This window comes from Dama dama, chromosome 1, assembly GCF_033118175.1.
Source record: "Dama dama isolate Ldn47 chromosome 1, ASM3311817v1, whole genome shotgun sequence".
Classification (NCBI taxonomy): domain Eukaryota; kingdom Metazoa; phylum Chordata; class Mammalia; order Artiodactyla; family Cervidae; genus Dama; species Dama dama.
Window position 1 is genome coordinate 80,089,216 of NC_083681.1, and position 14,173 is coordinate 80,103,388.

General features: G+C 36.1%; 1 protein-coding gene across 1 annotated transcript; it reads left to right on the plus strand.

The window, feature by feature from the left end:
- Positions 1-8,169: 8,169 nt before the first annotated feature.
- LOC133071892 (olfactory receptor 5T1-like) lies at positions 8,170-9,219 on the plus strand (the record flags this gene model as incomplete). Its single annotated transcript, XM_061164771.1, has 1 exon — positions 8,170-9,219. A coding segment is annotated over one exon (1,050 nt), but the record flags the coding sequence as incomplete, so codon positions are not given.
- Between the last annotated feature and the right edge of the window lie 4,954 nt (positions 9,220-14,173).

Sequence of the window (14,173 nt, forward strand, 5' to 3'; positions counted from 1 at the left end):
CATTCAACTTAGCTTTAAAATATTCCATTCTTTCCAAAATAAAGAGCTCTTTAATAAAGTTTCTCTACCCCATGAGATCTCTTCGACCAGTCATGTTACATTTCCAATTAAAAGCACCATTTGGCACTCTATGATTTCTTTTATTTTTCCCAGATAGTTCTCACTCTATCCAGAATACTTTCTCTTCAGCCTCTCCATGGACTAGAGTGCACAGCACGCTTTTTATTCCTTAAAATTGAATAAGGTGCTGAGCAGCGTACCTGGAGACCATCTAAAACTGACACACAGCCAGTTCAAACGCTGTCAAGATCACTCAGCTGTGAGGCTCTTTCTATTAACACTGAGCTTGCAGCACAGTTTCCTGAACATGTTTTTCTTATATCCTCCTATATTATATTCTTAATTGATATTTAGGGTCCTGAACATGTAATTGCCCAGATGATAAATATTATTTTAATCTTATATGTTATTGATTCTTCCCCAGGCACCAGGGAGACCTAAGAGATAGATGTTGTATTATTATTCCTAGAATGAAAAAAAAAATTAGCACTGATAATACAGGTTTTATTTTCTCGGTTTAAAATTTCTAGTGTGAATGCAGTTGTAAGAGGAAATAATACCAAAACTTTGTATCAGATAAAGTAACTTGAATTCTCCAACTGAGATAGTGTGGAAACACATAGGCTGTGTCTACTGGGCTTCAATTCTGGGAAAAAAACAATTATTCCCAACACCTAGATTGTTTAAAAAATGTTGATTTGTACCCAGTCATGTTACTTATTAGTAAGCAGTGGCTTCTAAGGGTTTATGATTACAAACAGAAAATATTTCCTTGAGAGGGAGCTCTAATGATAGTGTCATAACAGAGAGTGACTATGAAGATAATAACAGAGTATCAGGGATCATGTGGAAGACACCACGGAAGGTGAATGAAGAGTGGGTGATGTGAGAAGCCAGCCGGAACTGAGCTACTGCAGGTCCATAACCAAAAAGCAACAGTGCTGGAAGGGGTTCTAAAGTCTCATAATTAGCACAGTGTAGAATTATGCATGGAGAGAGAAAATTTCTGATGCCATAGAAAATAAAATTCAGAGAAAAGACACAAATTTATCATTCAATACTAAAATACCATAACACATTTGCAAAATATAGACTTTTAAATTAATGTTATTGGAACAGCACGGTAGCTTTAAAATAGGAAAGCTTAAAATGATGCATATGTTTAAATAGTGTAGAAAGTAAGTGAAACAATGAAAGCATTCTAAATTAAAATTTGTATAATCTTGAAGCAAGAAAACTTTAACTTTGGCTCAAAATTAGAATTCAGGACACAGAACCTGAAGAAAAATTAACTATGTAAATGTAGGTAATTCTACTTGATGGAAATGAGCATGCACCAAAAGTAAAGTTAAACTAGTTTGGGTAAAGTTTTGGAAAAAATATGTCATATCTCAGATAGATTTTTATTTTCAATTACAAAAAAGATATTTTTTTTAGTTATCAAGGAAAAGTCTAAAATGAAATTCGAAAATGATACAAATAGTTTAAGGAACACTTCACAGAAAACAGAGGGAAACAATTGTTTAAAAATGGGAAGATACTCAACTTGTTAATGAATAAGGAATAAAATTTAACTCTACAGAGATTTAGTTGTGAAAAATAATCTGATATTTTTCTATGTAGTTTTTTGGGAAAGCACATTAATGCACTAATAATATTGAGAAAAACTCTGATAGAAATTAAAATTTATCCTATAATAAAAATAGCATACCAAATTGGCAAAATATGAGCATTAAAAAAAAAATACCTGCTATTGGACTAGGGTTTAACACATCTACGTATTTTGAAAGTTAAATAGCGAAAGAGTTGTAAGTACATGTTTCTATACTGTTAAAGTAGAGAGAGTTTTTCTCGACTGACTCAGAATTAGAATGCAGAACACAAAAATCAAAAAATCTACACAGAAATAAATGACTCTACTTGGTACAACCTTACACTAAAAGTAAAATTGAAATGTTTTGATAAAGATGACAAAATATAATTCCTCACCTAAAGTGCTATTTGCTTTTATTAATAACCTCCACTTAAATATCAGGAAGTCAAAATAAAACAAAAGTAGAAAAATGAACCAAACAGTTGAAGTGACAGTTCACAGAAAAGGGAGCAAAATCATCATTTAAAAATAGGGACAAAATCTCAATGGCATTCAAGAAAAAGGAATGAAAAATATATATTGTGTAGATTTAGTACATAAAGCAGTCTAAGATATTTCCCCAACCAATCTCTTGGGAAAAATATACTTTTTACACTCTTGAGAATGCAAATACCTAAACCTGTGGAGAACTGGGCACCTTCAATTACTCTTTGAATCAATAAACATGCGTTAAGTACGATTTTACACCATTTTGCATTTTTCAGCATTGTTTGTAAAAGATGATCAGTTACCCAATTGTGAATGATCAGGTAGACTGTCTCTCTCTGACGTAATGAGCCTTCATTTTGATGTTGTCATTGACTTTTTACTTTTTCCATAGCTATCTGTTTCCTTCAAAATAGGAATTTTGTAATTTTTTATCTAAATTTGTCTAGTGTTTTCAGTAGGAAGAATGTCTTGCTGTGACCCTCTATGTCACAATCAGAAATGAAAGTTACTTCTTCATTGTTTAAATGTTCCTAATCATGCAAGGAGATCCAACCAGTCCATCCTAAAGGAGATCAGTCCTGGGTGTTCATTGGAAGGACTGATGCTGAAGCTGAAACTCCAGTACTTTGGTCACCTCATACGAAGAATTGACTCATTGGAAAAGACCCTGATGCTGGGAGGGATTAGGGGCAGGAGGAGAAGGGGACAACAGGGGATGAGATGGCTGGATGGCATCACCGACTTGATGGACATGAGTTTGAGTAAACTCCGGGAGTTGGTGATGGACAGGGAGGCCTGTCGTGCTGCTATTCATGGGGTTTCAAAGAGTCGGACACGACTGAGCGACTGAACTGAACTGAACTGAATTATATTCAACTTGATTTTACTACATAAAATATTGTTTTTGTGTACTTTATAATCCCTCCTTCAATAATCTTATTCATTTACTAATATATCTCCTCTAAATACTGCCATGAATTTTATCTCTTTACCCCTTTGTCCCTTCATAGTGTAGCACTTTAAAATTTAAATATCTACAGTAATCTTTATTTAAAGAGAATGAAGTCTATTATAGGTACTTTCATATTATTTTGTTATCTAATCATTTACAAAATTTTGAGAGTAGTAGCAGGTTATATTCCCAAGTAGAGGAAATTGGATTTCAGAGTAATTAAATCACCAACCCAAGGCTTAGCTATTGAACATCAGAGCTTGTTCCATGTCCTATATCATTAGATGTCATTCCAATTCTGTGCATATTTTTCTTCCACTGAGAGATCATTTTACACAAGAGGCCAGAGTGCATTCACATAATCATTTAGCTTTGTTGTTCATTGCTCCTGAAATCAAGTATTTTTTTTTTTCATCACTAAGAAGAGGAAAAAAAAAATCTTGTTACTTTTCTATCCCAGAAGAGAATTAGTGTTTTTTGTCCCGAGATATCCCTAAAGATTTCAAGAGCCAGAGATTCTGGTATAAGAGTTCAAATGCTTAATACTCATAGCATATTTTAACTGAGCACGCAATTCATTTTCACAGGTAATATGAAAGGATTTTCATTGATTACAAGATATTTTAGAAGCCATAAACTTAAATCTCATACTAGATTCTATGCCTTAATTATTAAGTCTTAGATAAATTTTTCTAGTTAATTCAGAACTGAATTAAGGATTGAGTGAGGAAATTTATTAGAACATAGTAGGGGAAACAAAAAAAGACTCCCTGAATTTTTAGCCCAATGTGGCTATAAATTAGAAAAATTTTTAATTTCCTAGATGGAAGACAGCAGTCAGAATAAGGTATAAATAAATGGCTATATTTAAACTTTAGGAAAATTATTAAATGGAAAGAAAATTATTTATTAAACAGCTGTTGGGTATACGCCTTTTGAAGATCATTATTTTTTCTCATGGGGGATATAAATTAATTTTAAGTTTATTTCACTAGTTAGTTGATGAATCTAGAAGCTACAGTAAGATTTTTGTTTCATTTTATTTTCATAGTCTACTTAAGCTTGATTTAAAAAAGATTCAGGCACATAAGAATGTTAATTTGTACTTCTAGGAGCATAGCAATTCCAGAATTGTGGCATGTTACAATTAGCTTGTGATATGTTGATGGTAATAGCATGGGGTCTGGCAACAGAGAAATTTGTACTTCAGCCTTGGCACCTCTAGTAATTCACTGTGTGAGCTTACTCAGTTCATAGGTCTAGCTGGTCCTTCAGTTGTCTAATCTATAAAAGAATTCCCATTTATTTTGTTGCAGTTGCTATGTAGACTCTTTCTCTCAAAGTGAAATCAGCTAGATGGAAAAACAATTAGTTTTAATTTCCAGACAGAATCGCCTGTTTGATGGGCATCCTGGATGAAGTAAATGACCCCATACTTTTTGTCTGTGTGTGCTACGTCCTGTCTGACTCTTTGCCACCCCATGGTCTGGCCCACTAGGCTCCTCTGTCCATGGACTTTTCCAGGCAAGAGTACTGGGTTAGATTGCCATTTCCCTCTCCAGGGAATCTCCATGATCCAGGGATCAAACCCACATCTCCTGCATTGGCAGGTGGATTCTTTACCAGTAGCACCACCTGGGAAACACTTTTTGTTTATCATTCCTCATTTCTCTACAATGAAATAGGCAATTGCTCTAATGAAGCATGATTAAGAATAATATATGCCTTCATTCATAATCCACCTTTTGTACCTATGGCTGATTAATGTTGAAGCTTGATAGAAAACAACAAAATCTGCAAAGCAATTATCCTTCAATTAAAGAATAAATAAATTTAAAAAAAAGAAAAAAATGGAGTCCAAAAAAAAAATAGATCAGAGATATAAAGGTTTATGAGAACGTTGTAAAGTACAAAATTATCGGGATATTTAAGTAAACATACTATTATTTTATTGATATACCCAACATCAGAATGTAATGAAAGAGAATTTTTAAGATGATTGATAGGATTAAATACTGGAATTCAGTTACTTTAATTTCATGGGAATGATATTTTTAATTTATATTAAGTGTCATGCAACACATAAGTTTAACTAAAAGAAGAGCTACTTAGATTTGGCTTTGGAGTCCATTTATTATCCAATGCTTTGACAAAAATTTGATTTCCTAGCTCCCTATTTATTTATAACCGTCCCATCAAGTTAAGAAAAATATTTGATAACCCAATATGCAGGACAGAAAAAGAGACATAGATGTATAGAACAGACTTTTGGACTCTATGGGAGAAGGTGAGGGTGGGATGATCTGAGAGAATAGCATTGAAACAAGTATACTATCAAGGGTGAAACAGATCACCAGCCCAGGCTGGATGCATGAGACAAGTGCTCAGGGCTGGTGCACTGGGAAGACCCAGAGGGATGGGATGGGGAGGGAGGCAGGATGGAGGATTGGGATGGGGAAAACATGTAAATCCATGGCTGATTCATGTCAATGTATGGCAAAAAACACTACAATATTGTAATTAGCCTCCAACTAATAAAAATAAATGAAAAAAAAAGAAAACATATGAAACAAATTATAGCCATATTTAATATGTATGCATCCTCACATATAATTGATACTTGAATAAAACATTTTAATGCATCTCATAAATAAGAAATCTGTTGTCAGACCATGTTCATGTAGTTGAACAAAATATGCACCAAAATTTTGATCAATTTTATTCTTTTATTTGAAGACTCGAGTTATTTTGGCTAAATCACATTAGGGGCTAAATCTGCAATCAATATTAAGGTTCTAGAGTTAGATTCAATATTTTTTGTCTTCCACAACTGTGCTGTCTCAAACACACCAGTTAAATAAAAATTAGAATAAAATAAAGCTAAAGTTTCCCTTGTGAAGGTTAGTGAACATGTATTAAGAATTCTTTATTAGACAATCTCAATGTAGTCTTCAAAATTTGCCTCATATTTTTATTATCTTTACTGTATTTTTTATCTGTCTAATTCCTATTTTGAAACTGATTCTTGTCGGTCAATATTTTTGTGTGTAATATATGGATTCTTGAAGGAGAAAGATTGATAATAATGAATTAAAAATGACGATATTGTCAATACTCAAATAATACATTTAGTATGCTTAATACCTTTAATGTTAAAATAAACTTGAAGGTTTTATAAAATACCTTATTAATATATCCATTCAAACTAAATTGGAATTTTTATAAGACATTTGTTTGTGTATACATGCTTTCAAGAGTAATATGTGAGTTCTTTGAATTAAAAAAGAGATAAATATTTGATTTAATTATATATTATATTTGTACCATATATATTTCTCTAAGGATTAAGTAATATTTTCCTTTTTGATTTGACAACTCCATAGTTGAAAAATTATTTAAGAAAAGTTTTCAAGTGAATGGTGGAACTATCTGGGAAAATGAAGATATGAGACTTTGTTTTCCTTCTAAAAGTGATTTTAAGCTGATTTGCTCATTCTCTATTTGATGTATGCATGTCTCATTATAACAAAGATATAGTTTCATGTTAGTAATTTCATGTTAGTAATATAAGCTATTAGTAGGTCACTGAATTCAGCTCATTTCCACCTACAGCAGATTTTTCATTCTTTCAAATAAATGTTGATCTATATAGCACACTGAAGAAAAACAAGAGTCATGATACTGAAATCTTGGTCCTATACACAGTAAATGAAATATCTAATTGCTTCAATGCTGGAGACTTTAGGTACAGATACTGATGACCTTTTAACATTTTGCTTGTTTGTTATGCACTTTGCTTTCTTCATACTCCACTGAATAAGCAACAGTCTGACATCATAGGGAAATATGAGCCATAATAAAATACTACATTGTGATTTATACATTCATGTGCTTCTTTTAGCAATACCTTTTCTAAAGAGTTTTATTATTTGTCATCAGGAGATATTTACAGTTAGTGCTATTTATATCCAAGGGTTCTACTTCCCTGGATTCAATCAACTGCAGATCCAAAGTATTGTGAAAATAAAAATTTGCAGAGTTCAAAAAGTAAAACAAATTTTCAGCACATCAACAACTATTTTAAAAGCATTTAAATTGTATTTACAACCTTTTAGACAACATGCACATTATATTAGGTTTTATAAGTAATCTATAGATGGGTTCAAGTATGTGAGAAGAGGTGTGTTGCTTATATTGTAAATATCTCCCCATTTTATATAAGGAACTTGTGCCTCTTTCATTTGGGTATGGGGGAGGGGAAATATGGAACTACATGCCCCCCTCCGAGGGATGACTGTATTTTATAGTAATTGTAGAAAATTCAGGTACCAGAATGTCCAAGTGGTTAAGGCATTGGACTTAAGATCCAGTGGATTTATATCCTTGTGGTTTCGAACCTTACTTCTGGTACAAGTGGATCTGCTTGGGCTTCCCTGGTGACTCAGATTATGAAGAATCTGCCTGCAATGCAGGAAATCCAGGTTCGGAAGATTCCCTGAAGGGAATGGCCATCACGCACTGCAGTCTTCTGCCTAGATGGAGGAGCCTGGCGGGCTGCAGTCCATGGGGCTGCAAAGAGTTGGACATGACTAAGTGACATCACAATAATAATAATGATCCCATTTCCTAGTAACCTGGGGACATGATAAAGTTAAGTAATTTTCACATTGGTTTTTAACATTTAAATTTAATACTATCTTCTGATGTCAATGTATTTGCTCACATTTTATAAACTGTAAACTTCATGCACGCTGTAGAAAATCTGGGATTAGCACTCAGATGTGTGTTTTCTACTATAATAATTTTGGGATTAAAAACTCCTATATTCATTTGTCTTTGTGAATTTTTAGATGACATAATATGAAAGTGAGCAGTCATAAATTTAACAGAAAATAGATTGGAAATTAAAACATATAAACTGGCATTATTTTTAACATGAAAAATTATTAATTTTTTAAAATTATTTATTTTTAATTTATTTTTATAGAGTAAGCATCCACTTGGACTCAACTTTTAATCACTGGACTATTCCCTCACTGAAAAGGATTTCTAAGAAACAGATGTGAGAATATAATTGGTGGACTCTATTTTTGCCATATATTGCTTTTGGAACTTAAAAATGAAAACTGAGATATCAGGGTCACCATCAGATTTAGATTTATACAGGACTCAGATAAAAAATAGGACTGAGGTCACCATGTTCATACTGATGGGCTTTACAGATGATTTTGAGATGCAAATCTATCTATTTTTACTATTTCTAGCAATCTATCTTTTTACAATGATCGGGAATTTGGGGTTGGTTTTCTTGGTCATTATGGATTCTCGGCTCCACAACCCCATGTACTATTTTCTGACAGCATTATCATTCTTGGATGCCTGCTATTCTTCTGTTATCACCCCCAAAATGCTGATCAATTTCCTATCAGAGAATAAAACCATTTCCTTTCTTGGATGTGCCACACAGATGTTTCTCTTTCTTACTTGTGGGACCACAGAATGCTTCATCTTGGCCGCAATGGCCTATGATCGCTACGTAGCCATCTACAACCCTCTCCTGTATTTAGTTAAAATGTCACCCAGAGTCTATGTGCCACTCATAATTTCCTGCTATGCTGTTGGTATCTTGCATGCTACTTTACACACAGTGGCTACTTTTACCCTCTCCTTCTGTGCATCCAATGAAATCAGACATGTCTTCTGTGACATCCCTCCCCTCCTCGCTATTTCTTGCTCTGATACTCGCATGAACCAGCTTCTAGTTTTCTATTTTGCAGGCTCTATTGAGATATCCACCATATTGATTGTTCTGATCTCCTATGGTTTCATCCTGTTGGCCATTCTGAGGATGCGTTCTGCTGAAGGGAGAAGGAAAGTCTTTTCTACATGTGGCTCTCACCTAACTGGAGTGTCCATTTTTCATGGCACGGTTCTCTTTATGTACGTGAGACCCACTTCCAGCTATGCCTTGGATCATGACATGATCGTGTCTGTATTTTACACCATCATAATTCCCATGTTGAATCCCATCATCTATAGTTTGAGGAACAAAGATGTCAAAGAAGCAATGAAGAAAGTGTCTGGGAAAAATTGCTTTATCAACAAAGTATATTTTTCACACTAAACATTAAATGAAATAAATTAAGACTGATGTTTATTGTTTTCAAATCAAAAATTATAATTAAAATATTTTCTATTAGTTTATTTATGTCTACCTTCTATTCTTAGATGTTTAAAATAAAGATTATAGTCAACCCACCACACATGCAGTTTTTGCACATACAGGAAACTGTGACATCTATATACATCTATCTCCACATAACATGGGTATGTAATATGTATTTTATTATCATATTCAAATGAAGACTTTATATATATATATATATACACATATATGTATCTACAGATAAACACATACACATGTATACACACATACACACATATGCATATATAGATACTGGTTGTTAATTTCTGGAACTCTCTTGCTTTTTTGATGATCCATCGGATGTTGGCAATTTGATCTCTGGTTCCTCTGCCTTTTCTAAAACCAGCTTGAACATCTGGAAGTTCATGGTTCACTTATTGCCTAAGCCTGGCTTGGATAATTTTAAGCATTACTTTACTAGCGTGTGAGATGAGTGCAATTGTGCAGTAGTTTGAGCTTTCTTTGGGATTGCCTTTCTTTGGGATTGGGATGAAAACTGACCTTTTCCAGTCCTGTGGCCACTGCTGAGTTTTCCACATTTGCTGGCATGTTGAGTGCAGCACTTTCACAGCATCGTCTTTCAGGATTTGAAACAACTCAACTGGAATTCCATCACATCCACTAGCTTTGTTCCTAATGATGCTTCCTAAGGCCCATTTGACTTAACATTCTAGGATGTCTGACTCTAGGTGAGTGATCACACTATTGTGATTATCTGGGTTGTGAAGATCTTTTGTGTACAGTTCCCCTGTGTATTCTTGCCATTTCTTAATATCTTTTGCTTCTGTTGGGTTCCTACCATTTCTGTCCTTTATTGAGCCCATCTTTGCATGAAATGTTCCCTTGGTATCTCTAATTTTCTTGAAGAGATCTCTAGTTTTTCTCATTCTGTTGTTTTCCTCTATTTCTTTCCATTGATCGCTGAGGAAGGCTTTCTTATCTCTCCTTGCTATTTGCTGGAACTCTGCATTCAAATGGGTATATTCTTCTTTTTCTGTTTTGCTTTTTGCTTCCCTTCTTTTCACAACAGAACATCTATTTCTGCTTCATTGACTATGCTAAAGCCTTTGACTGTGTGGATCACAATAAACTGTGGAAAATTCTGAAAGAGATGGGACTATCAGACCACCTGACCTGCCTCTTGAGAAACCTCTATGCAGGTCAGGAAGCAACAGTTAGAACTGGACATGGAACAAAAGACTGGTTCCAAATAGGAAAAAGAGTACATCAAAGCTGTATATTGTCACCCTGCTTATTTAACTTATATGCAGAGTACATCACGAGAAACACTGGGCTGGAGGAAGCACAGGCTGGAATCAAGATTGCCCGGAGAAATATCAATAACCTCAGATATGCATATGGCACCACCTTTACGGCAGAAAGTGAAGAAGAACTCAAGAGGCTCTTGATGAAGGTGAAAGAGGAGAGTGAAAAAGTTGGCTTAAAGCTCAATATTCAGAAAACTAAGATCATGGCATCCGGTCCCATAACTTCATGGCAAATAAATGGGGAAACATTGGAAACAGTGGCTGACTTTATTTTTCTGGGCTCCAAAATCACTGCAGATGGTGATTGCAACCATGAAATTAAAAAGACTCTTACTCCTTGGAAGGAATGTTATGACAACCTAGACAGCATAGTGAAAAGCAGAGACATTACTTTGTCAACAAAGGTACATCTAATCAAGTCTATGGTTTTTCCAGTGGTCATGTATGCATGTGAGAGTTGGACTATATAGAAAGCTGAGCACCAAAGAATTGATGCTTTTGAACTGTGGTGTTGGAGAAGACTCTTGAGAGTCCCTTGGACTGCAAGAAGATCCAACCAGTCAATCCTAGAGGATATCAGTCCTGGGTGTTCATTGGTAGGACTGATGTTGAAGTTGAAACTCCAATACTTTGGCCACCTGAGGCGAACAGCTGACTCATTTGAAAAGACCCTGATGCTAGGAAAGATTGAGGACAGGAGGAGAAGGGGACGGCAGAGGATGAGATGGCTGGATGGCATCACCGACTCAATGGACATGGGTTTGGTTAGACTCCGGGAGTTGGTGATGGACAGGGATGCCTGCGTGCTGTGATTCATGGAGTCGCAAGGAGTAGGACACGGCTGAGCGACTGAACTGATAATAAATTCACTTTGCTGTATAGCTGAAACTAACAGAACATTGTAAATCAACTATACTGCAATAAATGTTTTTAAAAAAATATTTTCTCACTATCTGGAGTCTAGATGTCTGAAATCAATGTAACAGCAGGGTTGATTACTTTCTGATGCCTCTCTTCTTCATTTGTAGTTGGCAGCCTTTACCCTCTGTCTTCAAGTTATCTGTTTCTCTGAATTTCAGTGCCCTAATCTCTTCTTGCTTGCTTAGTCTCTGGGTTGTCTCCAACACTTTATGATCACATGGACTGTAGCCCAACAGGCTTCTCTACCACGGGATTCTCCAGGCAAGAATACTGGAGTGGGTTTCCATTCCCTTGTCCATAATCTCTTCTTAAAGGGTCAACAATTATATAGGATAAGATGTGCCATAAAGGCATCATTTTCAGCTAATTGCCTCCTCAAAGACTGTCTGCAAAACAGTTACATTCTGATATCCTAGGGACTAGGACTTCAACATGGAAATATTGGATTTATTTGCATACACACACACAAACACATACACATGCAACGTTCACATTAAATGTATATTGTCACCTTCTGTCTCCATATAACTCAAAATGGATAGATTCCCATTATAATTACAAGTGATCTGGCTAGCTTGAGCAAATACCAACTCATGTAGAGTGAAACCACACCTCACATATTCCAATCCACTTTCCATGGAGTCAATGGCAACTAACTTCAAATTAAAGAACTCTGCTTCATCTACACATATGCAGCAAACTAAACCCAGGAAACTAAACCCAGCCTTTAATTCTGAGAGCGCAGATGATGGAGCAAATTCCTGATGTCACTACATTCTGTTTAAGAGGGTACATTTCTTTTGCTTTTCCTTTTTTTTTTTTCTTTTCTTTTCATCCAAAGCATGGACACTAAACCCACACTTTATTTCTTCACAGTATACAGAGACTGTGTGCATGCTTGCTAACTCTCTTCAGGCGTGTCCTACTGTTTGCGACCCTATGGACTTCAGCCCACCAGGCTCCTCTGTCCATGGAATTATCCAGGCAACAATACTGGAGTGGGTGGCCAAGCCCTCCTCCAGGGCATCTTCCTGACCCAGGGATTGAACCCGTGTCTCTTATGTCTCCTGCATTGGCAGGCAGGCTTTACTACTAGTGCCACCTGTGAAGCCCATACTTTGACATTAGCATTTATCAGGAGTATACTTAAACTCAAGAATGATAGAAGATAAGCACAATTCAGAGTTAATGGCCACCTGACTGGCACGCAGCTCTCTCCAGCCAGTCGATAAGGGTTTCCCTGCTGACCTGGTCCTGACCCGGCTTTGGGTCCCTTTTTCAGTGACCTTTGCCACCCTGTGATGCTTTGGCATGAGTGTGTGCTTAGCCGCGCAGTCGTGTCAGACTCTCTGAGACCCCGTGACTGCAGGCCGCAAGCTCCTCTGTCCAGCAATTCTCCAGGCAATGATACTGGAGTGGGGTGCCATGCCCTCCTCCAGGATGCTTTGGCAGAAGCCCCATTTTCACCCCTAGACCCAAGAACCAAGGTACAGAAGAGAGTCTCTTTGTGTTTAGGACTGTTTTGACAGATCTCATTTGCACTGAAAAGATAGAGTCCTTCAAAGTCGATTGAAAGTGGAAGTGCGTTTCCTGTTTCTCTCTCTTCCTTTCTTCCTTCCCTCCATCATCATAATTACTGCGTATGTTTTTGTGTTATGCATGTGCATACATGGGTGTGAAACCTCTACTTCCAACAGTACAATCTCAACACAACAGAGTACAACCCAAGGATATTTCCCTAAAGTGGAATTAATGAATTTAAATACTACCTCAACAATAAAAATATAGAGCATCTCTTACCACAATATATTCTCCACACATTTTTTTCTGTATTTCTTTCCCCCTGTTTGCAAGGCTCTCCACAAAGCTATTCACATGATTCCTTCTATTAAATGTCACTTCTTAGTAAGGATCTCTTTGACTTTGACTGCGCTCATGCTCAGCAGCTCAGTCATGTTTGATTCATTGCAATCCTACGGACTGTAGCCTGCCAGGCTCCTCTGTCCATGAAATTTCCCAGGCAAGAATATGGGTTGCCATTGTCTCCTCCAAGGGATCTTCCTGACCCAGGGATCGAACCCAGACCTTCCACATCTCCTCCATTGCAGGAGGATTGATTATTTACTTCTGAGCCAGCAGGGAAGCCCTCGACAACTTTATGATAATACAACTTACCTCCATGTAGTCCTCCTATTCCATCTCTCTTAAAATGCATCTTTACATTTTTCACTATTTTATATAATATGTCCTTTAAATTCAATTTATTGTTGAATCTACGTTTACAGTCCAGAATAATTTTCAATACATATTGTTGCTTAATAAATATTCCTTCATGAGTGGATATATTAGGGAGACAACTGTCAAAAACAGTTTATTTAATTCAATTAAAAAACATATAAAATAGAATAACACTGTTATTTATTTCATTTTCACTATCTTTACAAAGGGCTTCCCAGGTAGCACTAGTGGTCAAGAACCCTCCTGCCAATGCAGGAGACATAGAGATGACGTTTCGATCCCTGGGTCGGGAGAGTCCCTGGAGGAGGGCATGGCAATCCACTCCAGTATTCTTGTCTGGAGAATCCCACGGACAGAGGAGCCTGGCGGGCTACAGTCCATAGGGTCGCAGGAGTTGGATGGGACTGAAGTGACAGCACTCATGCACGCACATCTTTAAAAAGTTC